This window comes from Crocodylus siamensis, chromosome 6, assembly GCF_052110815.1.
Source record: "Crocodylus siamensis isolate JL-2025a chromosome 6, ASM5211081v1, whole genome shotgun sequence".
NCBI classification, from domain to species: domain Eukaryota; kingdom Metazoa; phylum Chordata; order Crocodylia; family Crocodylidae; genus Crocodylus; species Crocodylus siamensis.
This window is the reverse complement of record NC_143400.1, coordinates 53262250-53285837: the sequence shown is the minus strand read 5'-3', so window position 1 is coordinate 53285837 and position 23588 is coordinate 53262250. Positions and strand designations below refer to the sequence as shown.

At 48.5% G+C, this 23588-nt stretch overlaps 1 protein-coding gene across 1 annotated transcript; it reads left to right on the top strand.

The window, feature by feature from the left end:
* Positions 1-901: 901 nt before the first annotated feature.
* On the top strand, positions 902-21904 carry SRPRB (SRP receptor subunit beta). Its single transcript, XM_090052715.1, has 7 exons — positions 902-1033; positions 1922-2016; positions 3581-3658; positions 7402-7484; positions 9839-9975; positions 11029-11083; positions 17343-21904. Exons 1-7 carry the CDS (start codon positions 967-969, stop codon positions 17557-17559), a joined length of 732 nt encoding a protein of 243 aa, XP_089908841.1. The 5' UTR covers positions 902-966; the 3' UTR covers positions 17560-21904.
* Positions 21905-23588: the final 1684 nt, after the last annotated feature.

Here is a 23588-nt window from a genome sequence, read left to right as displayed (position 1 = left end):
ACCGCCTTTTTTCTCTAGCTCTTTTCCTTGTTTGCCCTATCTCCCCCTGAAAGTGCTTTAAACTTGATGCCTTCCCTTGCTAGCTGGTGTGTGCTGTGGTGCAGCCCCTCGTGCTCAGTATTGCCAAGATTGTAATGTAATAAAAGGCTTGGTCTGTCTGTATCTCTGTCTGTCCATAACGCTCTTGGGCAACTGTGCATGCATCACTGAGAGGGGTGGACCAGGCTGGACTGAAAGTGGCTGTGGGGGGGGGAGACCCGGAGCAGCAGGAGGTGGGGCTGGATGTGGTGCTCTGTCTGCCCCCCGGGTCATTCTTGATGGGCAATTTGCTAGTCTTAATTATGAAATTATCATATGGGAAGTTCAAAATTATTGTATTTTCTGAAAAACTATTGCATGCTAAAAATATACAAATGAGTATGCAAATAAGTTGTTGTCTTTACTTTATATTGCTCACTAAAGCGCCAGTGAGCGAGTGAGCACTTGGTCATCCAAGTTGGAGCATTTCTTTATTTCCAGACAAACGGTCAGACGGAAGTGCTAACCATGAACCCAAAGGCCGGTTAAGAGGCTGAGTGACTTGGGTTTTGCTTGCGCTGCATCCATGTACTGCCTCAACAATTGTTGTACATTTTAAACCTTTTTACTATTATCGATCCTACATCGTGCAAAGGTTGAGATGATCGTACAAACGCGATAATGATCGTCCACCCGAAAACACTGCTGTGCTGCTGCCCCGCCGCAGTGCTGGATCCGCCCCTGGAGACTGACCCTGAAGCCAAGAAAACTACGACTCCCATGAGCCTCCAGGCGCGCGCTCTAGGACTACGTCCCCCAGTAGCTCTTGTGGACGCCTTTCCCGTGATGCAGTTGGTGACGCCCGCTGAGCAACCTTGGCCACGTTGCGGCGGGCGCGGCGCATGCGTAGTGAGTGCAGGGGTGCGTGCGCGGCGTGGCGGCGCGGGCATGGAGCTGGACACGGCGGCGCTGCTGCCCGCGCTGCTGGCGCTGCTGGTCGTGGCCGCCACCCTGCGTGAGTGCGGGCCGGGCCGGGGCGCGTCCTGCTTCACCCGCGGGCAGCGGGGCGGGGGCAGCCGGGGGCACGGCCAGTGCATCCCCCTGCCCGGAGCGGCCCCAAGCACATCGGCGCGCGGGTCCAGCAAGGGGCAGAGCTCGCCTGGCAGCCTCAGCTTGCCCTGCTGCAGCCTGAGCCCATTGCTTCTGGGGCTGTCACCTGTCACCGCCCAGAGCAGCCCATCAGCGCCCCGCAGGCCGCGCCGCAGCCCCCTCTGTCTCCTCTTCTGCAGACTGAATACACCTGCTTCCCTCCGCCACCTTCACGTGCCCCTGCCCCCAAACCATTTTCCTTGTCAGTTCTCCAGTTTTTGTCGTGGGGGGCCCGTACTAGACATGGTGCTCCAGATGTGGCCTCCCCAGGGCTGAATAATGGGGAAGTCACCTCTCTTGACTGACTGGCAACACCCCTGCCAACGCAGCCCAGGATGCTGTTGTCCTTCTTGGCAACAAGGGTGCACTGCTAGCTCATACTCAGTTTATGGTTCACTATCACCCCCAGGTCTGTTTCTGCAGAGCTGCTGCCCAGCCGGTCAGTCCCCAGCCTGTGCCGGTGCATGGGGCTGTTCCCTCCTCAGCGCAGGACTTTGGCTTGTCCTTGTTGAACCTCACAGGATTTTGTGCTTGTCACCTGGTTTCCCATGTCCTGCCAGTGCAGAGCTGAGCGCAGCTCTGCCCCACAGCACTGCCCTGAGGCTCTGAGCAGCATGAGGTGCCATGAGCGCCCTGGCCTGGTCCATGCCCGTGCCTCAGCTGTTGGGGAATTGCACACCCAGGTGGTGCTTGTGTGACACTGGGTCTGGACGTACGCTGAGGGCAGTTGCTAGTAACTTTTCTCTCCCTGCAGTGGTTTGGAGACTTCTACGCAGCAGGAAGAGCAGCCGGAGAGCGGTGCTTCTGCTGGGCCTTTGTGACTCAGGGAAGACTCTGCTTTTTGTCCGTGTAAGTGCCATTGTGTGTTTCATAGGGCCTGCCTGCCTCTGTGTTGAGTGTGGGACTGCCACGTTCTCCCTGCTTACCCTCCTGCGTGCCCCAAATACTGGAGATGTGATGTACTGCTGTAGAGTGCCCCTGAGCACCTGCCTCCAGCCACACAAGTCTCCCTGGGCTCGTTTGCATCCAGCTGTGGTGGCTCTCGGTGAAGATGGGGCAAACAGTTGCTAACCCAGATGGTACCACAGAATAGGTCAGTGCGGCTTCCATAGGCTCATCTATCTGTGGCAGCTCTCAAGCCCTTTGTCTCTGGTGTGCCTGAGCTCAGGCTCTTGGGATAAGCCCAGAGTGGTTCTGTGGTGAGCGTCCAGGAACAGAGCATTCCTGCAGGCTTGGGGTGGGGTGTGAACAGGATGTGCTTGACCCTGTCCTTGGTGAGACCCGTCCCAGGGCAGACGAGCCCTGTGCTGTTGTGCCTTTTGCGGTGTGCTCAGCACCGCTTTGTGGCATGGGGCCTCACTTCCAGTAGTTGAGGTGCTTGGGGTAGGGGATTGGCCGGGCGGGCTCCTCAGCAGAGCTGCTGGATGCACCAGGCAGGCAGTATGAGTAGCCCCAAAGGGATTAGCTGGCAGGACAGAAAGCTGAATGGCATCCTCACTGGTCATTGTTTTGTCATCTTGGCTGCATTTGTTTCTGAGGAGAGAACTCTTGAAGACTTGTAACTATTTGCTTTTATTCCCTTTTGTTCCCTTCTAGAGAGAAGATTAGAAAGAAATTCCCCATTGATGCGTTGATATTTAGTTGTAGTTTTGAAAAGGGCTTGAAATTATAACTTGTTATTTACATGAGTATTTGTTTTACATAGTTGATTACAATTGATTGTGCTTTTACAACGGGACTAATTATAACAAAGGTCAGGTTTGGGGCTCATGTTTTGTTCTCCATTTTTTAAAGTTCGTAAGTTGTGCTGTTTTTTTTATGGCCTCACCTGTTGTTTTACTGTTTCTTCAGTGAGAAAAGGAAGCGGGCTGATGTATAGAAACTCATAGCGCCAATCAAACCAGTTCTAGCTAGAGGGGTTTCATTTGATTTTTTTTGGCTAGTCTGTAGTGTCCCTGTTGTGTTTCCAGTGAGGTTCCTGGGCTGTGTTGAGAAGAGCACTATTTTCTGCAAGGGATCTGTCCACAGCAGATATTGCCAAGGCTGTGGACCAATGGATTGCTGTTAACCCACCTAACTTCTTACAGACCTAGCTATAGTCCTGCAGAACTTTTAATTGAAGGAGATGGAGGATGGGCAGGTGGATCGCAATTTGGCCCACAGTATTGCAGTGGCATTTCCTATGAATGTGTGACTCCGTGTTTTAATGGTGGCTTTGATTGAGGCTCTGCATTCCAGCTCTCCTTTTGAGATGGACAGAAGAGCTTGATAGACATACAGTGCACAGGTTTCTAGATTGAAATAATCTGCCCTAAAAGAGAGAGTTCTACCTTTCCCCTGAGTTCTAATGTTTTCTGTACAGTCTGGTAATAAGTTTGTTTTTAATTTGTTGCTTTGTTTCTATTCTTATTAGTTGTTAACAGGCAAATACCGAAACACCCAAACCTCCATAACAGATAGCTCTGCCATATACAAAGTCAGCAATGACAAGGTAAGTGGAAACCAGTTCAGATGTTCCATAGTGTTGTAGCTGACTCTTAGGGTAGGGCATGTTTGTTTGAGAAGTGATGCTCTTAACTCTGGCCAGGCTTTTAGAAGGAGACAATAGGCTCTGCTCAGGCTGAGGCTAACTTCCCACTGGAAGCCTGAATTGATGCATTCTTGCCTCCTCCTTTGACAAAGATGACATGAGACTGCCTGAAATTTCCCTTGCTTGGTTGCAGCCTAGGCTAGAAAAGCTGGGACGCATCAGACAGATTTCAGAGCATCAAAGATGGAGAAACATCAGAAACTGAAGTGGATTTTCCTGCTTGTATGTATAGCTCTCTTTTTTTTTTGGCTCGAAGGATTTGCTTCAGTCTTTTTGAGGAGGCTGCTGGCCTAAACTTCCCATGCTGCAACTTGAGATAATTGCTTCTTGTTCTGTCATCTGCCAGATAATTGAAGGTTGCTATTGAATCTCCTCTTAATTTTTTCTTCTCCATATTAAATAAGTCCAGTTCTCTCAGCCTCTTTGACAAGTCATGTCTCCACCCGAACCATTTTTATTATCCTCCACTGGACTCTAGCCAATTTGTCCACATCCTATTTGTAGTGGGGGCCCAAAACTGAACGCAGTACTCCAGATGTGGCTTCAGCAGTGCTGAATAGAGGGGAAAAATCACTTCGCTTGATCTCCTGGCAACACCCCTACCATTGCAGCCCAGTTTGCTGTTAGCTTTCTTGGCAACAAGGGCACACTGTTGGCTCATATTCAGCTTCTTGTGCACTGTAATCCCCAGGTCCTTCTCTGCAGAGCTGCTGCTTAGCCAGTTGGTCCCAAGCCGATATCTTCTATGAATGGGATTGTTCTGTTGTAAGTGCAGGACTTTCCACTTGCCGTTGTTGAGCCTCATGAGATTTCTTTTGCCCAGTCCATCAATTTGTCGAGGTCTCTGAATCCTAGCCCTACCCTCCAGTGCATCTACTACTCCCGCCACCTTGATATCATCTGCACACTTGCTGAGGATGCTCTCCACTGATGAAGATATTGAACAAATCTGATCCCAGGACTGACCCCTGGGGTGCTCCACTTGAGATTGGCTGCCAACTAGACATTGAGCTATTGGCTACTACCCTTTGAGCCCGATGATCCAGCCAGTTTTCTTTCTGCCTTACAGTCCATTCATCCACTCCATACTTCCTTAGCTTGTCTGTGAGAATGTTGTGGGAGACCATATCAAAAGCCTTGCTGAAGTCCAGGTATATCATATCTCCTGCACCTGCAGAGCCAGTCATCTCATCATAGAAGGCAGTCAGGTTGGTCAGGGGTCACTTGCCCTTGGTGAATCCATGTTGACTCTTCCTAATTACTTTCTCCAAGTGCTTAGAAATGGATTCTTTAAGGATATGCTCCATGAGTTTTCCAGGGACTGAGGTGATACAGACCTGTCTGTAGTTCCCTGGATCGTTCTCCTTATCTTTATTAAAGATGGGCACTAGATTTGCCCTTTTCCAGTTGGTTGGGCTTTGTTTTTAAATGCCATTGTCTTACAGAGTTGTTTCCCAGAAATGTTAACATTGGGTGCTCTCCTTGAACCCTTGGCCCAGAATTTGCAAATGGAGAGCTTTGGATCACTGGCAGTCCTCACAGCAGGTGCTGGTATCCTGTGGAGAGCTAATTGGCCACATGATGCTGGTTGCTTCACATTTCCATCCATGAAGTTGCACATTTCCAGCAAAAAGTGCATTGATACATATGGGTCCAAGTAAGCAACTGGAAGAAATTGTAAGGAGAATGTTACGCAAGCACAGCCTGTGTGAGCGGTAGCCCAAGTAATGGCCTGTGGGAAGGATAGCATCCATAAGATAGTCCCTATTCAAATGTGACTCATGCTGTGAGAAGGCATAGGGCACATCTTTCCTCGCATAATTTCTGGCTGGGGAATTATTAAATCATGTGGAATAATCTAGGAGAGAATTGTTCAAGGACCTGCATAATTAAGGTTTGGAGTATATCTTCCCTCTCCCAAACATTCTTTTAATATTAATAGTCTATACCAACATTTTATAGTAGCAGTGAGATGTGGATAGGCATAAATCAGTGTTTTAATTCATGCCTGATTACACTGAACGTGCTTAGACTTCATGCCTAATAGTCTCTGAGTAGTGAGCCAATGTAATACAGTGCTCGTGCCTTTTGGGTTCCTGTTGCCAGAGGGAAGAGTAGGTGTGTGCAGTTGTTAGAAATCTGTACTCAACTCATTTGGACACTTAGAAAACTGTGTTTGAAAACACCTCCCTGCCCAAGGTTTCTTCTTTCTTTTTCTCCATTAACCAGTCCATCATCCTCATCTCTCTATTTAAAGCAATGAATGCTGAGACAATAGCTCATTATCCAGGTGAGCCAGTTTTTTTTCTATAATCTCAACTCTGTACAGTTCAACCAGATATTGTACATACAGACACAGCAGTTCAGCGGTGCTTTCCCTGCAGGTCCTACTTTTTCTGAGCCAGGCGATCCAGGGCAGAGTCTGGCCGTCCCTGACTAGAACAATTCTCTCCTCCCTCTCTTCGTATGATGGGCATTCAGGCTACCGGATTCCTGTTGGACTGGATTTGATCTCTCTCTCCTGCCTTGTGCCTTTGTTGTGAGCTTGTCATTATCCGAGAAGAAACTGCTCCATCACTCTTAAGAGAACTGGCTGCAGCAAACCCTCTTCCTAGCAATGCACACATCAGCTGCCATGAAGGCAGTAGCTGTTTCAAGGCGATGGGAAGTCATCCATCTCGGTTAGGTGCCCTCCCCTGGCAGTGGCCATGCACTCAAAGCACTGAGATCCCCAGCCTTTGGCTCTTTAGTTACCAGGTTGTGCTGCGGTTGCTTGGTGCACTCCAAAGTTCCTACTCTATCAAGTTATCATGGGTTAGTAGAGAGACCACGCTTCCTGGGGAGCCTTTCGCTCAGCTCTCGTGTCTGGAAGGTTGTAGAATGTGTGGCACACTGGCCACTGTACAACTGGAATACATTTACAGCCTTCCCTCAGCTTCTGGGGGTTTTTTTGTCTTCTGCATGGCTGCTTTTACACCACTTTATAACTAGGCCGTTTAGATGTTTGCCCCTGAGGGGTGAGATCCTACCATTGGTGGAGCGAGAGGGTAGCTAAAAATAAAACACATTGGTTGTCCCAAAATGGGGGTAATATTTTACAAGATTGTCTTCATTCTGTTAAGGGCTGCCATTGCCACCTGGTTTGCTGTAGCACGTTGGTGTTCTCAAGTACCTGGTTGCATGACTTGATGCATGTCTTCCAAGTCAGCGGGGAAGGATGTGAAATCCCAGTGTGAGATTTAAACATGTTTTCAGTGTTTTTGCCTCTGTCGCAAGTTGCAGTGACATGAAACACACCAGCACTTTTGCACAGGCAAAGGATCTGCAAACTGTGTTGAAAGAGTCGGAAAGAAGCTGTTATGATTGTGCCATTAGTGGCTGTCACACTTAGAGATATAGGAACTGTGTGCCTGCCTCTCACCAGCAAACGAATGGTAGATTTAGGGTACATGCAGGAAACAAGGCCTTGCCAAAAGAAGTTGGGGAATTTGAAAGCTGTCCCACTTGCTCTAGGCTGCCACGGGGCTGTTGAATGTGTTGTGGTGCTTGCCTTGTTACATAGCTCACTACCCAGCTGTGCATGGTTTTGCATGTTTCTAGACTAACTACTGATTAAGTTGTTGCACCCTGTGGTCCTTTTGCAGGGCACTAGCATGACTTTGATTGACCTCCCAGGCCATGAGAGTCTGCGGCTTCAGTTCTTGGAGAAGTTCAAGGCTGCAGCCCGGTAAGTAGTGAAAGAATGGAGATGGATACTTCAAGCTGTAAGCAGAGCCTGTCCCATTGATATGCTGCAGGGGAGGGAGTAAGCTGGGGCTGACTTCCAACAAATTTCTGGCCTCCTTAGAGTTTTTTTCTTGTACCATGCATCATGTGGACAAGACCCAGTGTCCTGTCTCCTCCTCACCCTTACCAGCTGTGCTGGGGGCATATGCAGCAGTAGGAGAGGCTGATGGAACTGGCTTGTGTATTTCTGGAGGGAGTTAGGGGACAGTAGAGGCAGGTGTTGGGGTATAATAAATTGCAGATGGACATCAAACATGTGCTGTGCTCCAGCTAGTACCAAGGAGCTGCAGCAGACATCCTGATGGAGCTCATCACATCATCCCACCCCAACCTCAGCAGCTGTGGCAGCAGTAGCTTTGTACCACATCTAGTAAGCATTCTCTGGTCTCCATCAGCATGGCATCAAGTATCAGCACTGCAGAGGTAGGCGTTCAGTGCTGCCTTTGAGTGGCATGTTGTTGCCAGTAGTGATTCATCAATGCTGCTGTGCTGTGCCTAGATTTTCCTTGGAAGTCTCCTATTCAGGTAATTTACAGTAGCATGGCATTAAGTACCCTATCTAAAAAAACAGAATGTATGCAGGCAGGTAGGATTGACCCAAAATTGCACTCCTAATATTTGCTGCGTAAAGAGAGGACTTTTAGAGCAGATGACTTCTACCAGGGGACAGCAGGAAGTGGAGCTGTGCTCGGATGGAGGGTTTCGGATGCTTGACATCAACTTTTATTTCTCTGGGAGTCATTTAAGAAATTGGAAGTCCCTTAGACCTCCTTCTGTTTTTGGGCTGGACAGGATTGAAACACTGCTACATTAAACCCTCTTTCTTCTGCTCTGTCATTTGCTGGTTGCAAACCTGTTGGGCCAGGAATTCTGCTGGTCTGCCATCTCAGCCTGCTGACTTTCTGCAGTCTCTTTAAGGGGCAAAATGTGACGGTGGTAATCTTCAGCCTAAATGTTTCTGTCAATAAAAAGATCTCAGGCTTCCTAAAACCATGCAGCCTGCAATCCCCACTTCCTCTCCCCCAAGCTTCTGTGTTGCAGCAGTAACTAGAAGTAGCCCTTTGTGAAGATATTTCTTCATTTATTTAAGACAGAGTAGTAGTTTTGTGGGTTGTGCACAACCTCAAGTAAATTGTTACTGAGGTCTCCATTCTTTTTTTATTATGGTAAGTTTGTGCCTCAAACTGGAAATGGTACAGAGGTGGACATAAAAAGGAGCACTTCCCTTCTCCAGCTCCTCTGGTAATCCTCACATTTGTGTAATGTTTTGTCTTTTTGACTAAAGTTTTCTTGTTCTCTGGGGAGTTTTGGACTTTCCCAATCAAAGACCATCGCAGAGGGAAATTAAACTTATTTTATGACTTAAGCATTTTCCAGGTCTTGTTTATATGAGAAGCAGTGTTTGATTGCTGCAGCTCTGACTTCTGAGACTGCCCCATGGAATCTGCAGGGGCTAAGATACCAAAAACTTGAGACACCAGGGACACAAGGTGGTCATCAGATTTTCCTCGTTTGAACCCTCTGAGTCGGAGGAGGGGATGTGGTCATATCAGAGGATCCTTTAGCAACAGAGGCCCTGATTCTGTTGTAATTTAGCAAAATCTAAAACCACATTTAAGTGCAAATGCAAGAACAGTGGCCATTCTGTGGTGGTAGTGTCTTTCATGGTGTGGCTCCCAGATCTGTGCCCATGTGTACAAGCCTGTTTGATCAACTTTGTTTGAGGTTGATTAGCTTCCCCTCTGAGTCCCGGGTTTGAATGTAGCTTGGATCAGGAGTGAGAATGAATTTGAGAATCTTATCTTTGTGCGTACTGGAATAGTGAACACTGTCTACTTGGAAGGGGCCTGGCTTTGAATGTGGAGAATGATGAGAGGTGATAGTTTTAGAGGGTTCTTGGAAGTAAACTTACCCGGGCTCCATCTCTCTCAATCCTGGCCTTTTGGGCCTTATTGGAGAGAGACCAATTACTGCACTGGGAAGGGCACGCTTTAGTCTTTAAATACAGTGTGGTAGCAAAGTTGGTGCCATGGGCCCAGAGTAGAACAAATAGGTAAAGTTTTGTGTGAAGCCTTGGTCTGTGCTTGATACTTTCCTTTGTAATGAGTACTCCAAATTCCACCCAAATGTGGTCATGATAATGGGATGCCCACCTGGAAAAGATCCTTCAGGAATGAGATGTTTGTGACTGGGGTTTGTAGTTAGCAGTCCTGATGCTGTGCAAGTTTGCTGGCTGAATGGTTTTGTTGCTTTGTCCCTTCAGTTCACGTGACCTGTTGGCTTCTTTTTTGGCAGAGCGATTGTGTTTGTCGTGGACAGTGTCATGTTTCAGCGGGAGGTGAAGGACGTGGCAGAGTTCCTGTATCAGGTCCTTGTGGATGGCATGGTATTAAAAAATGCTCCCCCGCTGCTAATAGCCTGCAATAAACAAGGTACTGTGGGTTGATTCAATGGCTGCTGCCCTGTGGGAGGGGGATCAAGAGGGCCAAGTCTTTCTGGGGTTTCCTTTCAGAACTTAATGTGTTCTGGTATCTTTTCCCTTGGCCAGCCAGGACATCCCATGTCCATATGACGGTACTTTCCCATTCCCTTTGCTCTACGAGAGGCAAACCAAGTGTATCCTGCCATGGTTGTTACGAGTCTATAGACTCCAGCATGTGAAGGCAGGAGTATAATCAAACAGCAAAGACCACTTGGAAAGGATGCTGCTGCCATCACCCCCATTGCAAAGTTAGGTGGACAGACTGCTAGCCCAGGTGCCTCACTACTGCAGTTGCAGAGGATTGCACAGGGAGAGAGGCAGCTGCGCTGGGAGACTGCTATGTGAAGAAGACCATGCTCCGAACATGAGTGGAGTGAGAACCTGTGCAGAGCTGCCTTTCTGAATTTGCAAGTGGTGGTTCTGTGAGCAGCCGGAGTTGCCTCCCTGCACCAGGAGCATCAACTCTGCAGCTGGGCAGCAGCTTAAATGTCAGCATTGGTTGTGTTCACGTCTGGCTAAAGTCATGTGATCAATTCCTAACTGCACCACTTGGTGCTGGGGCTGGGTATAATTTGGTCAGTTATTGTGAGGGCTGTTGTGAGAAGTAGGAAGCTCAAGCCCAGTCCTCTGTTTTAAGTGACTGATCACAAAGCACTTGTTTTCAGTGTGGCAGAGAGTCTGCTGTCTGCTGAAATCTTGGGAGCAGCATGAAATCAGTAGGAGTTAAATCCAAGACATATCCAGACTGTGGTGTTTGGCTTCCCATTTAGTTCAAGAAAACGCTTCCATTTCACAATCTAGGTCTCATCAGAGTGTGGCAGAGATGGTGGCTACCTCAGAGCCCATGTGCAGCTTCTCTCTCTGTGGGCCAGTGATATGACAGCTACGTTGTCCTGTCATGGGACCTTCATGCCCATGTCTAGTCAGTTTTTTCCCTGCCTTTAAAAGAAAAGAGGCCAGCATCTAAATGTTGTTTTTAAAACAATTTTTTCTTTCTTTCTAGACATCACAATGGCCAAATCAGCCAAGCTTATTCAGCTGCAGCTGGAGAAGGAGCTGTAAGTTTGGGGTGGTTCTGATGAATAATGATGTGCAGCTCTTTTACTCCTAGCAGTTTCCTTTCCTCTCCACCAAAGATCCCACATTCAAATAGCGAGGAAATAAGCAGTGCATTATAAGCCTGTAAAACAAGGTTGGAAAAATATGTCCCACAGGCCAGATTTGGCCTGCCAACTGACTGGATCTGGCTTGCGAGTGGGTACCTGCCAAATTAATGGATCAAGCCCGCAGGCAGGAGGTGCCTCTGGCTCTGGTAGCCACATGGAGCCAGGCAGCTGGGGCTGCTGGCATGCTGGTTGCTCTGTCTCTGGGCTGGGCTACCATCAGCACAGAAGCATGAACCCACCTGCAGCTGTAGCATGTGTCATCTTCCACTGTCCCCCTAAGCCCCAACCTGGTAGCTGCTGGCTGTGTCCACAACTGCCCAAATGCACCCAGCTTCCAGGCTGGGGCTCTGGGCTCAGGATGGTGGTGGGGGCAAGCATGCTACAACTGCAGGCAGGTTCAGGCTTCCGTGCGAGTCATAACCCCTAGAGGAAAGGATGGATAGAGGAGGGGAGAGGTATGGCCCTCGACAGGTCACTAAAACTCATTAAGTGGCCCACCAGCCCAAATAATTGCCCACCCCTATAAAATATAGGCTGAGAGATCTAGCACTGCTTATTGCTGCTAGCTGGAGGAGATTCCTAAATGTAGGCTCTGTTGCAAACAGTTTTGGGGCTCAGAGGATCTTAATCCCTAGGGGAAGGAAAGAATCCCTTTTTCCATTTAGCTGTTTCTAAACCACATAGCATTGCAGGCATGGGAGCAGTTGTAAGGTCCTGTCCCCTTGGTCCACATGCACTGGCACATACAACCCACTGCCCAGGCTGCCCTACTTCATTTGGAGACAACTCCTGCTAATTATAAGATCAGATTCTATATTTTAAGTGTCTCTCTTTTTTAAGAGGAGAGGGGACATGTTACAGTTTGACTCAGCTGAGGTAGGGATACCCTGATTTTTAAATCACCTCAGTCCATCATGGGAAAGTCCAACTAGAAGCTGATTCTTAGCAGAATTAAAACCTGAGCCTGTTGTTAGGTGCATCCCATCACCATAGCTGGATGGAATCTGCCCAGATGAGATTATTAAGCCATTGGTTGCTGTACAATTTACTCTGCACTCACAGCATGAAAAAGTACCCTGTAGTTGCAGCAATTTAGGATGGCTCTTCCCCAGCAGGTCCTGTACTGTTGTTTCTCATGCCATAATTACTCCTGTAGGGCACTGTTGAAGACTCTTGGGTCCAACTTTGCCCTGAGACAGCTTAGGAATTAGGAGTACAGGAGCAGCACCTTTCAACCTTCACAAGCAGTTGCTTCAAGCCAAGCAGCCTCTCACTAATCATCTCTTTTGGAACTCTTCCCCCTTCTGCCCAGTAGAGAGCAGCAGTGATATTTAAATAGTAGCTCTTCCAGCCTAGCTCTATGTCTCTCCCTTGTAGAGAGAAGCAGCTAAGACTCTGGGGGGAACCAGCATAGTTGTTTCCCTTGGTTTTCAGATGAGGCATATACTAGTTATTGATGCCACAGGGGGCTGGGTTTCTGTGTGCTACCTGCTGGCTAATGTGTCCACCTTGACGAGGGCATATTGTTTTAATGTCTCAGGTATTGGCTTGCTGGTCTGCTGATGCCTTAGCACTCCACAGCAGTAGCCAGGTGTGGTTGGAGAGCTTGCAGCATTTGCTCCCTCATCTGTAAAGCAGCCATCCCTGGAGGGCTGTCTCCTCAGCCTAGTTGGGTTCCAGCCTGCGAGCAGTCAGTGTTTTGGTTTGGCAGAGAGGAGGTATAGAGGCTTTGTTCACAGGTTGAAAGGAGTGAGGATTTGTAGGGGTGACAGAAGAAAATGGAATGCCTGCACAGCGCCCAGCCTGCTGCATCCCTATGTGGCCAGGAGCCAAAGGACAGCGTACTCTTTGCATTGGGTAACCTGGTACTGGTGCCCATCTGTCTTGACTCTCCCAGGTCTAGCTCTGGTCTCCTCAAGATTTGGGAAGCAGCTGAGTTATGAGGCTTCTGTTTTGCTGGAGTTCTTCCTTTTGTGACCTGTGCTGTTTTTAATCAACTCCAGCTGGACCTAGCAGAGGTTGTTGCTGCCCCTCCCCTGCTGCAGATAGAGGTGGAGCTGGGAGGGACAGTGACCTCAGAGGTTGACTGGGTGGGGTTTCTTCCTGCCCTAGTACAGACTGGGGAACTGGAATGATGCAGGGCAGTGCAATTTTGAAAGGAGAGGAGTAGTGTTTACCCTGCACGAGCATGTGATTAGACATTGCTGAGGCCGATGGTCATTTGAATAGAAAGGATCCCTCGTGCAGCGCCTGTGTGAAGAGCATGCATGTGTGTGGGGTGGGGGGAGGAGAGTAGACTTCCCTTCTTTTTCGCTTCTTTCCCTTTCAGGAATTTTGTCCTTGCTGTTTCCATGAATATGCACATGTGGGTGGGTGGAAGGATGGGTCCCTCCATCCACCCTGGCACACAGCAAGCCTTTTCACCTCAGACGTCTTCTAAATCTAGCCCAGCTCTAGATGTTCACAGCTCTGGCTCAGCTTTTAGACCTCTGCAGTCAAGCAAGATGCTTTCCCTGTACAGGTTCAGTCCCTGCAGTTCTGAGACAAGACTTCTTCCCTGCCCCACACGGTAGTGCAGTGACAGCAGCCGGGCCAGGGATGGCAGTGGCCCCCATCCTCGTGCCCAGCACTTGGGTCTAGTGCCCATCACCCACCTCCAATGATGCTCCTGTCTAGGACCTGTTCTCACACTGTTGAACTCATCCTTTCCAGGTGGCACTTTGCATCCTAATTGCTCTGAATTAATTTCATGGACAGTGCTGGTTGTTCTGAGGAGTTGTTCCTGGGGCTGTTCATTTTGGTTTCTGCCTCACTTAGGAAATTAGCAGGGGCCTCTTCCCACAAATTGAGGTTGAGGCCAGGAGGCAGTTTTTCTATGATCAGCACCATGACTCACTCTGTGGTCTTGGGAAGGTCTTTGCTCCCCAAGAAGTGTGAGGCGCTTTGAGATCTGTGGGTGAGAATGCAGTGTTGGATCCCCATCCTGCTGGCTGTTGTATACTTAGGAAGGGGCATAATAAAGAGCTTTTCATCTGAGTAACTAAGCTGCAGGCAGAAGGTAGGAGAAAGGAAGGGCAGTATCTCTTCTGGAGGCACAAGGAGAACAAGTAAATGGCCCAGGTTCATTCTGGCAGACTAAGGTGAGTCAAGAATTGAGCTCAGGCCTGTTATACTCTGTCAGTAGTACACATTTGTGACTGAGCACTGCCCCACTGTTCTATCATCTTCCTTTCTTTCTCTTCTTTCCTTCCCTTCCTTTCTCTCCATCTTTTAATACGAGTTTGTGCTTTACTTTTTCTGGAGCCAAATTAAATCCAGCCCATCTGCAGAACTTGCCAGGTTCCTTATTTGCATCAGATTAGCATATTTTTACTGCAGAACGATCAGACTTCAGAATGGCTGAATCTGCTAATCCACTGTCTGAATAAGGGCTGGGGTAATTCCACCACCCTAATTATCCTTTGGTAATCTGCTTAGTTAGCATCAGGCTGTGCTCTTGGCAGGTTAATTGCATTGATGGATAACAAGATTTGTATTACATTGAAAAGGCAGCGGGGCTGTTTGAAGCAATATAGCTGCTTATGAAAAGAGGATGGGAAAATGCACTGGTGCTGCAGAAGGCTGTACCGAGCAAGAGATTTGGGGAGACTCCATCATAAATTGTCTGTCTGTCATTGCGTTCTAGAAGCAGGATTGTGATGGGCCCTTTAAGCCGTCCCAGGCCAGCAGGTATTTGGGGTTTTGCCAAGGCTGTTGAATTATTGCAGGGTGGGGGAAGATGTCTGTGTAGTGAAGTGTGATTCTTCTTTGGGAATAAACGTGAGACTTGTAGTTTTCTCACGCTGGTTGGGGGCAGGAGGAAAAGAAATAATGTGAACCTTCACGAAAAGCAGACACTGCATCGAAGCTTAACTGTATGGGCAAATAAATTATTAACCCCCATTCTTCCCCATCATTTTACCGAGGGCCACGTCAGTGGGAAAGCATGTCAGGCCTCTTAGTTCAGTGTTGTTCTCTCACCTTCTGCTGTAGGAGAATCCCAATGGATATGAGAAGTGTTTTTAAAATTCAGCAGCTTCCTTTGAATCTGAGGCTTTTGGGTTCCCACGTCATCCACAGTCAAACTTGGTGTTCAATGGGATCGTTACAATGGCAGGTTAAGTTTTCTCTCAGCCATTGCAGAAAGACTCCCAATATTCAGTGCTGCAAGACTGAGGAGTGGTGTAGCCAGAAATTCTCGACTGCATGGCATGTTTGTTTTATTTTCTTAGAAGAGAGCGAGTTTAATTTCAAGAATTGTGGAGCCTGCAGTTGGAACCTGGAAGAGTGCAGTTATTTCACCTGTAATCGTTTGTGGGGGTTGTCATGGGAGTATATCTGCAAGCCCAGAACAGCGATGGGATACATAGACTTCAAAGCAATGCTCTTGAGGCTGCTCTGCCAAAAATGCAGTCTGTGCTTCTTGTTGATTCAGAGAGCAGGTTTCCTGTGGTGACTCTGGGAACTTCCCAAATTCATAGGACGCAAACTTCATTTCATTTAATTTGTTATATGCTACCCACCCCAGTAGAGGCTCAGAGGGGCTTATGATAAAAACAGCTAAGTTGTATCTTATGCATGTGGTGTATGTTGTCCTACTTGGGCTGCTTGCAAGCTGAGGGGCCTGATAGTCACCTGGTTCCAGTCATCAAGCTAATTTAGGCCTGCTTTACACATGTGTGTATGCATAGTTAAAGCAATACAGCCTACACCTCAGACAGATGTAGTCAGGTCAGTGCCTTACACCAACGCCGTGTTGTTTTCCTTTTTGGAAAAAGGAATGCGCTGTATAAGGGTACACACTTGAGCATAGGTCACCTTACCAGTTTGGTCAGTAATGAATGATTAAAGCAATGCATCTTCCTTTGTGTAATTACTTGTGCTTGGCATCCAAGTTATGTGGATGTTAGGCAAACTTTGCTCAGAGCTTTGCTAAATAACTGTTAGGAGGATCACTTATTTTGGAGCAAAACCTGTGTAAGCGCCTTTATTCCCCCCACCTCCTTGTGAGGCACACATTGCATCTGGCCTGCTGACTTGTACTCTTCCCTGCCCCCTTTTCACACGGACGTGTGAACAGACAAGCTTATTCGAGATTGGGAGCATCAGCTCTGGGGACATTGGCTGTGAATCTTATGTGAACACAAACTAGGCTTTGTTCACCTGGGTTGCCAGAGTGCTGCTGCCTCATTTCCAGGATGTCCTTTCCTTTCCCTTTCCATGTCCTTGTGTGACAAGGTATTTAGCTGGATTTGCAGATTTGTTGCAAACTGACAGGGCTGTGCTGTGAGCGTGTCTGCTGTGGCCTACTTTCAGGGTCCAGATAGTTGGATGATTCCCTTGCCAGACTGTCCCCTGTGAGGAAAGGACACTGCACTGTCTGAAGTGTCCCAACATGGGTCCTAAGGGATCATTTGGCAGTCTCAGTGATGTGCTGCTTTCCCTGTCTTTGTGACCAAATTTTAAAGGAAATGACTTGCGAAGGGGTGTGATAAGGGCCAAAGTGCAATGGGCATCACCTGCTTGCCATCCTGCAGAGCAAATGTCACCAGCTCCCTGACCTTGCTTTTCCTCCATGCCAAGGTGGAGTGGACCTTCCACCTCTCAAATGATAGGTTAGGGACTGAAGATCTCTCTTTGGGTGTCAGCAAGAACTTCGCCACCTCTCAACCAGGACCCAACAGAGATGATCAGGTCCTGGCCCATAACCCACTCACTGTGCAGCCACTGGCTTTTGGTCTCTGTCATCTAGCCTGGAGTTTTGCCAAACAGTATCAGCTTAACAGCCCTGTATCGCATGCTTTCATCTCCGCCCCCACAGGCTTCCAGCCAGAATCCTGTGGTCAGAGTAATATAGGTGGTTAAAATGGCTTGGTGCTAGGCTTCCCTAGTTAACCCTAGCTACATGCAAGTGTGTGAGGGAGATGTTCGGATTTTCCTGTTCCCTAGATCAGCTGCCTGCTGTGTACTGAAGGCATTGCTCCCTGAGGTGCGTTGATGGGATTAGGAAACTTTGGCAGAGCTGCATCCTGGTGTTTACTGATGCATAATGGTAGTGAACCCCTCCTCCCCGACCCAGCTTACAATGTTCTGTGCTTCTCTTTTACAACAGCAACACCTTGCGAGTGACCCGCTCAGCTGCTCCTACCAGCTTGGATGGCTCGACCTCTGGTGGCACTGCTCAGCTGGGCAAGAGGGGCAAGGAGTTTGACTTCTCACAGCTGCCCATGAAGGTGGAGTTTGTGGAGTGCAGCGCCAGGGGCAGCAAGGGGGATGAAGGCAGCGCTGACATCGAGGACTTAGAGAAATGGCTGGCCAAGATTGCCTGAGAGCAGGGAGCCTGGGGGAGACGGTAGGGGGAGGGAGAAACTCATGGTGAAGGCATTTGGCATCTAAGAGGAAAGCACTGCTTTGAAGGAGACACCCTGCAATATCATCGTGCTTCAGAGATGATTTCAGACATGGCTCATGGGTGAATGCAGTTACTGGCTCGGGGCTGGGCTTGAATTGATTTAATAACGTACTTGCTGCTGGGATCTCAGCAGAGCATGGCCCCGCTCTTTGCTTTTCAGCCTGCTTCCTCTGGGGTGCTGACCCCATGGTTTCTTTGATTCTTGGAATAGGATTTTGGTCAGGGCAGGCAGTCTGTATCAGAGGCAATTTTCAAAGGGGCAAGCGGCTTTTTTTTAGGTATCAGCAGTTGTCCTGGCCTTGAATTCCATGACTCTTCCCAATTTTGCTTGGCCTTTTCTCTTCCCTAGTGTCCATCAAAGTTACCACTCTCCCTGTGTGTGGCTCTGACTTCTTTTCCCATCTCTGCCCTCTCACTGCTTCAGGAGTAGCAAGTCTGTGATCTTGATTTGGATGTGGCTAAAATTCAGTGACTTGCCCAGTTGCACGTGCTCCTGAGAAATCAACTGCTGAATGCTATGGAATATATAAAATGTTGCTTAAACAAAGGTTTGGAGGTTCTTCCCTCCCCCCCCCCAACTAGTACCCAGCATCATGTCTTCAAAGGTGCTTTATCCATGTCCACTCCCAAATGGCAATGGCTGGGCTTTCTGAAGCATGTGATAGACTACAGGGATGCTGAGCATCTACAAATCTGGCCACTTCTGCGTAGGATCCCAAGGAGTGTGAAGCCTTTGGAAAACCCTGTCCCCTCTAGGCAAGGCAGTTGGTGACTGGACATTGGCGAGCATCTGAATGTGGTTCTATTCCAGTCTTTTCTACTGACTTGCTTGTGCCAGCAGTGTTAAGCAAGCACATGCATTCTTGTAGGTGACTTCTCAGCAGCTCTGCATGTTTACTTGGATGGGTGACCTCCCTTAAAGAATGCCATAGTAGTTGTCATTACAATGGTGGCCTAGGCTGAAGTGTGGGGGGATGGGGGCACAGTCTCGTTAGGTTGGCAAGGACAAGTCACTTTATTTGGATGCAGCCTGAGGTCTGGATTCCCATTTCCACAAGCTACCTGCTCATGCTTGAGTTTGGAAGGGGGCAGGTGCTGTGAATCCACCTGCGTTCAGGAGACCAAACCCCACTTCTGATACTCAAACATCTGAAAACAGCCTGGCCAGCTAGCTGGGCACTCTCCCCCAACAAGAATTACTGCTAAGCTTGGGAGACTTATAAAAATGTGTATGAAATGCGATACACTTGCAAGTTTCTCTTGAATTTGTTACCTCATATTTTTACTTTAGACCTTAATCCCACTGGCAGAGATGTGGAGTCTTAGAGGCTACACCAGTCATGCCAGAGCGAGAATAGAGACATTTCCACTTAAAAACATGTCTGATTATCAGATGCACTTAGTAATTTTTTTGATATTGCTTCATTTGGAAAGTAGGCTGTACAGCTGGTGGTAGTCAATAGGTGTGTGACTGGCTCATGTGGGCCTTCCCAGAGGCAGGCTAGGCTGGCCTAATGGGCTGGATGACCAGTTTCACAAACGAGCAGGGATCTTTTTTAGCAGCAAGGTGCATGTGCACATGTTGGGATGTAAGGCAGCTGCCCTAATGGGCTGGATGAGATCAGACTTCTTGGGGACCTTTCCAAATGGGTTTCTCTCTGCCCTTGCTCCATGGGGGCTCTGGCTGCTGCATGGTCTGTGCCTGGAGTGGACTCTTATGGCAGAACTTGGTCAGAGCGAGCCCTTTGATGCTGAGCTGCCCACGCTGCCTCCCCTTCCCTCACCGGGACCTTTCCTACAAAGAGGAGTCCAGTGACTCGGCACTGCTGCTCCTGCTTGTTTGTGCTGTAAGGGGACCATCTCTACTGTATCTGAACAAGAGCAGCTGCTGCTCTTACTCAGAGAAGCAGTGAGTGCCCTTGTTCTCATGGAGGGATTCTGGGCTTCCCTTATCAGGTGCCTCTTACCTCCCTTACTCTGGTGGATGGAGCAGGGAAGGTGGCACAGGCCTGTGCTCTCCCAGTGTCGAGGAGCAGAAGTGTGAGATCTGAATGTTGCTTCTGGTATTCCCAGCCTGCTGTTCTCTGGCAGCTTCTTCCCTTCTCCAGGTGTGACGGCTGAGTTCATCACCACCCAACATGCCCTTTATCAGAGGCTGAGTTCAGCAGCCAAGTATTCTCTCCACGTTGTGTTCCTCTCCCCGCTGGTACCTCACGTTCGCTGCTTTGTGCTACCTGGTCCGCTACTAAAGTGCTTTCTGCAAATAGTGCCACTTCTTCAAGACATGTTGATTTTTTTTTCTGGAGCTGGGATGTGAATCCTGCACTTGAGCCCCCAGTCTCCTGGCTGCCACGAGCCCTCTCCTCCTGTTTTACCAACAAGAAGCTGGTGCCAGGGATTCAGCCATGCGGTGAACATTGTGGGGTAGTGGCAGCAGGGACAGAGGTCTCCAAGAACAGCTTCTCCTGGCTTTGTTGTCTTGTTCAGCCCCTCCTGAAGCAAGTCTGATCGGAAGTGCACTGGTTTAGATGGGAATGCAGAGATATAAGATTTGGCTGTTGTGCTTCCCATGCACAGCCTGCTTCTGCTCAATTCCTGACCCTTTGTAGGGGAGGGAAGTTGAGATGATAAATGCTCTCAGGTCACAAGACCAAAGCTCTTTATTCAACAGATTTTTGCATTAAGTTGTGCTTTTAAATGTCAGAATGTGTGCTTTCTCAGCAGCCACGTGTTGCTGCGTTTGTCTCTGTCTTTCGTCACAGCTTGAATTAGCTCATCAGGGCCATGGCCTGGTTCTCTTTACTTGCATTTGCAATGCTGAAGCAACACCTAATCTTGTCTGTCTTTGCCATTTACTCTATGGAGGCCTGCCTCTTTGGCCAAAACAGACCAAGTTCCAGCCCATAGGGTGTGATAATGCTTGCGCCCATTTTGGTTTTAAATTATTGTTTATAAATATATTTACATTAGTAAAGAAGTTTGGCTAAATGGTGTCTCTGTCTGTGTGTCCCAAGCTAGGAGCCCCAGGGTCTTGCTGTGTCTTATTTCTGGTTCCTTGCATGGGACCTTCCTTCTGTTTGTGGCTGTTCCCATCAGGTGTGTCCAAGTGAGCAGAATGTGGTCAGTGGCACAGTAACAGTGCAGTAAATGACTATCCTAGACAGGGATTTGGGGCTAGGGCTATTTTTTTTAATGTTGATTAGTGAAGGGGCTTGTTCACTATGATAAATTGGTTGCTAAAGACTTCACCTTGCCATCCTGACGAGAAGATGAACTCATTCCTGCATGCAGCTCCTGTTTCATCCCTTCTCTCCCAGGCTGCAGATGTGAATACTACAAAGGATTTTACTCCATAGCAAGGACTAGATGCATGGCCAGTTCGCCAAAGCTGGCTGCCTGCAGTCCTTGCTAGTACAGTGCCTGACCACTAAGTGGAAGGGGAGCCAGTCTGCATTGAGCAAACAGGCATTTCAGAATGAAATTTTGGGGATCTGATACAGGCAGTCCTTGACTTTACGACGTTCAAGTTATGATGAACAGCAGTTACAACGTTTATGAATTGACACCCTGTTTCGACTTTCTGACATTGGTTTCAACTTCACAACACTTGATCTGACGTGACACCATGCCAGAGAACAAGTTTGCTCGGCCGCCCACCTCCCAGTGCCGAGCCGCCACGCAAAGAGCCCTGATTCAAAAAGCCCAGCAAAGTCACCTCAAGGAATCCTTTCAAATCAATATGATTGCTATTTACAATATAAATACATTGATGTAGCTATATTACTTATCAGTAATTGATAAGAGTACAAAATTCTGGGTTATTTTTGGTGAAAATAGGGTATCAGGCTTTCGTTCAGGAACCAGTCCCTCATTTATAACATTGTTCTATGGGGAAATCAGTTCCAAGTTACAATGTTTTGACTTAAGACAGGGTTTTCAGGAACTAGATTTGTCATAAGTCTGAGGTCCACCTGTACATAACCATGATTACACAGATGTACAGTTAGTCCTCCCTCTCTGAGGGGGTAAAGCCCCCGGTGGAGAGTGATGTACATGTGTGTGTTGTGTCCACTCCATAGTTACTATAGGATAAAAATATAATCCATAAAACACCTGGCATTCGTCTGCCCCTCCTGTCTCTGACGGGTTTACTTAATAGGACTCGGAAGCACGTGTTGTTTCAGATGCCCATCTCAAGGCAAAGAGAGAACCTCCCATAGCTTGGTCCTGAGTGCTGGACATAAATAAATAAATAAAAGACACTGAAATACAGTTTGTAATTTAAATGTAAAATCCATGGTGCTTATTTGTGATGTGAAATGTTTGGGTTTTTTAAAAAAATGAAAAGTGCCTTGTGCGTCTCCCCACCACGCTTCCCTTGGTCCACATGTGCCCTAAGGTGTCTTCCCTCAAGGAGTGTGTGTCCTGAAATGAGTGGGAAAACAGCCAGGCTGCAGAGAGAGTAGTATTGGCCATCTCTTTTTGGCAATGGGAGAGAGCTGCCTCAGCTCTTCTCTACGGTTATGCTGGTTTAGCTAAACTGATCACAACTTGGCTAAGTTCAGCCAGCACGAACCTGGTTTCTGTGGCTTGAACCATATTCAAGGAACAGCCATCATCTCAGCGACTGGCGCTGAGATGGCATTTCAACTTGGATGAGTCTGCTCAGAGCCTGGCACTGGTTAACTGAATGGGACTTTGCGACTGGTGATGATGGAGGTCTGGCCATGCTTCAGAGCTGGGTCTGTGGTCTAGGGCATGGTTGGGCAGTCCTACCCAGCAAGAAGAGTCAGTACAGTAACCAAAGTTCAGCAGCACCTCCGCACACCACAGGGCTTGCAGGCCCTCCCCTGCCTGGCAGCAGGCACCTGGGAGCGTGTGCATCCCCTCATCCATCCCAGTGTGCTCCTGGCAGCATTCTGCAGTGGGGCTGGCCTGTCCCCCACCCTCTCAGCACCTCCATGCCTTCCTTCAAACCTTCTGCAGTTAGCACACATTAAAAGCGAGTCGTGCACACAGTGAGAGTTGGACTCTGTCCAGTTCCCATTAGTAGGGATGCATTTCTGCAGCCAGCGGCCTGTTGACTGAATCTCAGCTCCAGCCTACTTGACTGCAGCCTTCTCCTGGGGCCCATTTGTGATTTCCTTGCTCTTTTGAGGCAGGATTCACTTCCTCCCTGGGCCCAGTGCACAAATATGGGCAGAGCAGAACTTTGGCTACTGCTGCTTGTTGCTCTGGAGAAGTCCTTGGTGCGTGGTAAGTACCTACCCATCAAACAGGGATAGAGGCAAGCAACTGGGGCAAGGATAGTGCTGAGCAGGGAAGCCCAGGGCAGGAAGGGACTGGGGTGAATGTAATTCCTTTTCCCTTTTCCCAGGTGTCTAGGGTGGTAATGAGCCCTTCCATCCCTCCCCAGGAAAAGAGGGGTGGGGTATCTCCCTCTCCGACCTGCTCTGCCAGGGAGAGCATAACTTGCCCCTGCAATTCCCTTTATTGGTGGTCCTCTGCAGCCTCTAACCTTGCAATCCTTAAGACCTCAAAGCTCCCTAAGCTAAAGGAGCAAGTTGTCAGCTGTTGGCAGTAGGAGGTTGTTCCTTGAGATGCAACGTGCTCAGCTACTGCCCAAAGCCAGGAAGTGCTATAAGAGGCCACAGCAAGTTGTATCATCCTAGCTGCCTGCAGGGAAGCTCAGAAGATGATTCCTCCAGCCCCATCCGAGCTGCTGAGAAAGAGGAGGCCACATATGTGCTGTTCCTTCCTAACCATCAAGCAGTGGGAACAAAGAAGGGTTAAAAGTCCTGAATTTTTGCAGGAAGCTTCAGAGCCCGTGAAGGATGGATGCAACTGGCCCTGGGATGAACACAACCGAGCAGCGTTGATGGGAGGCCTGGGGAGAGGTAAGAGACTCCACCAACTTAATTTTCATCTTAAGAGCTGGGGTCACTG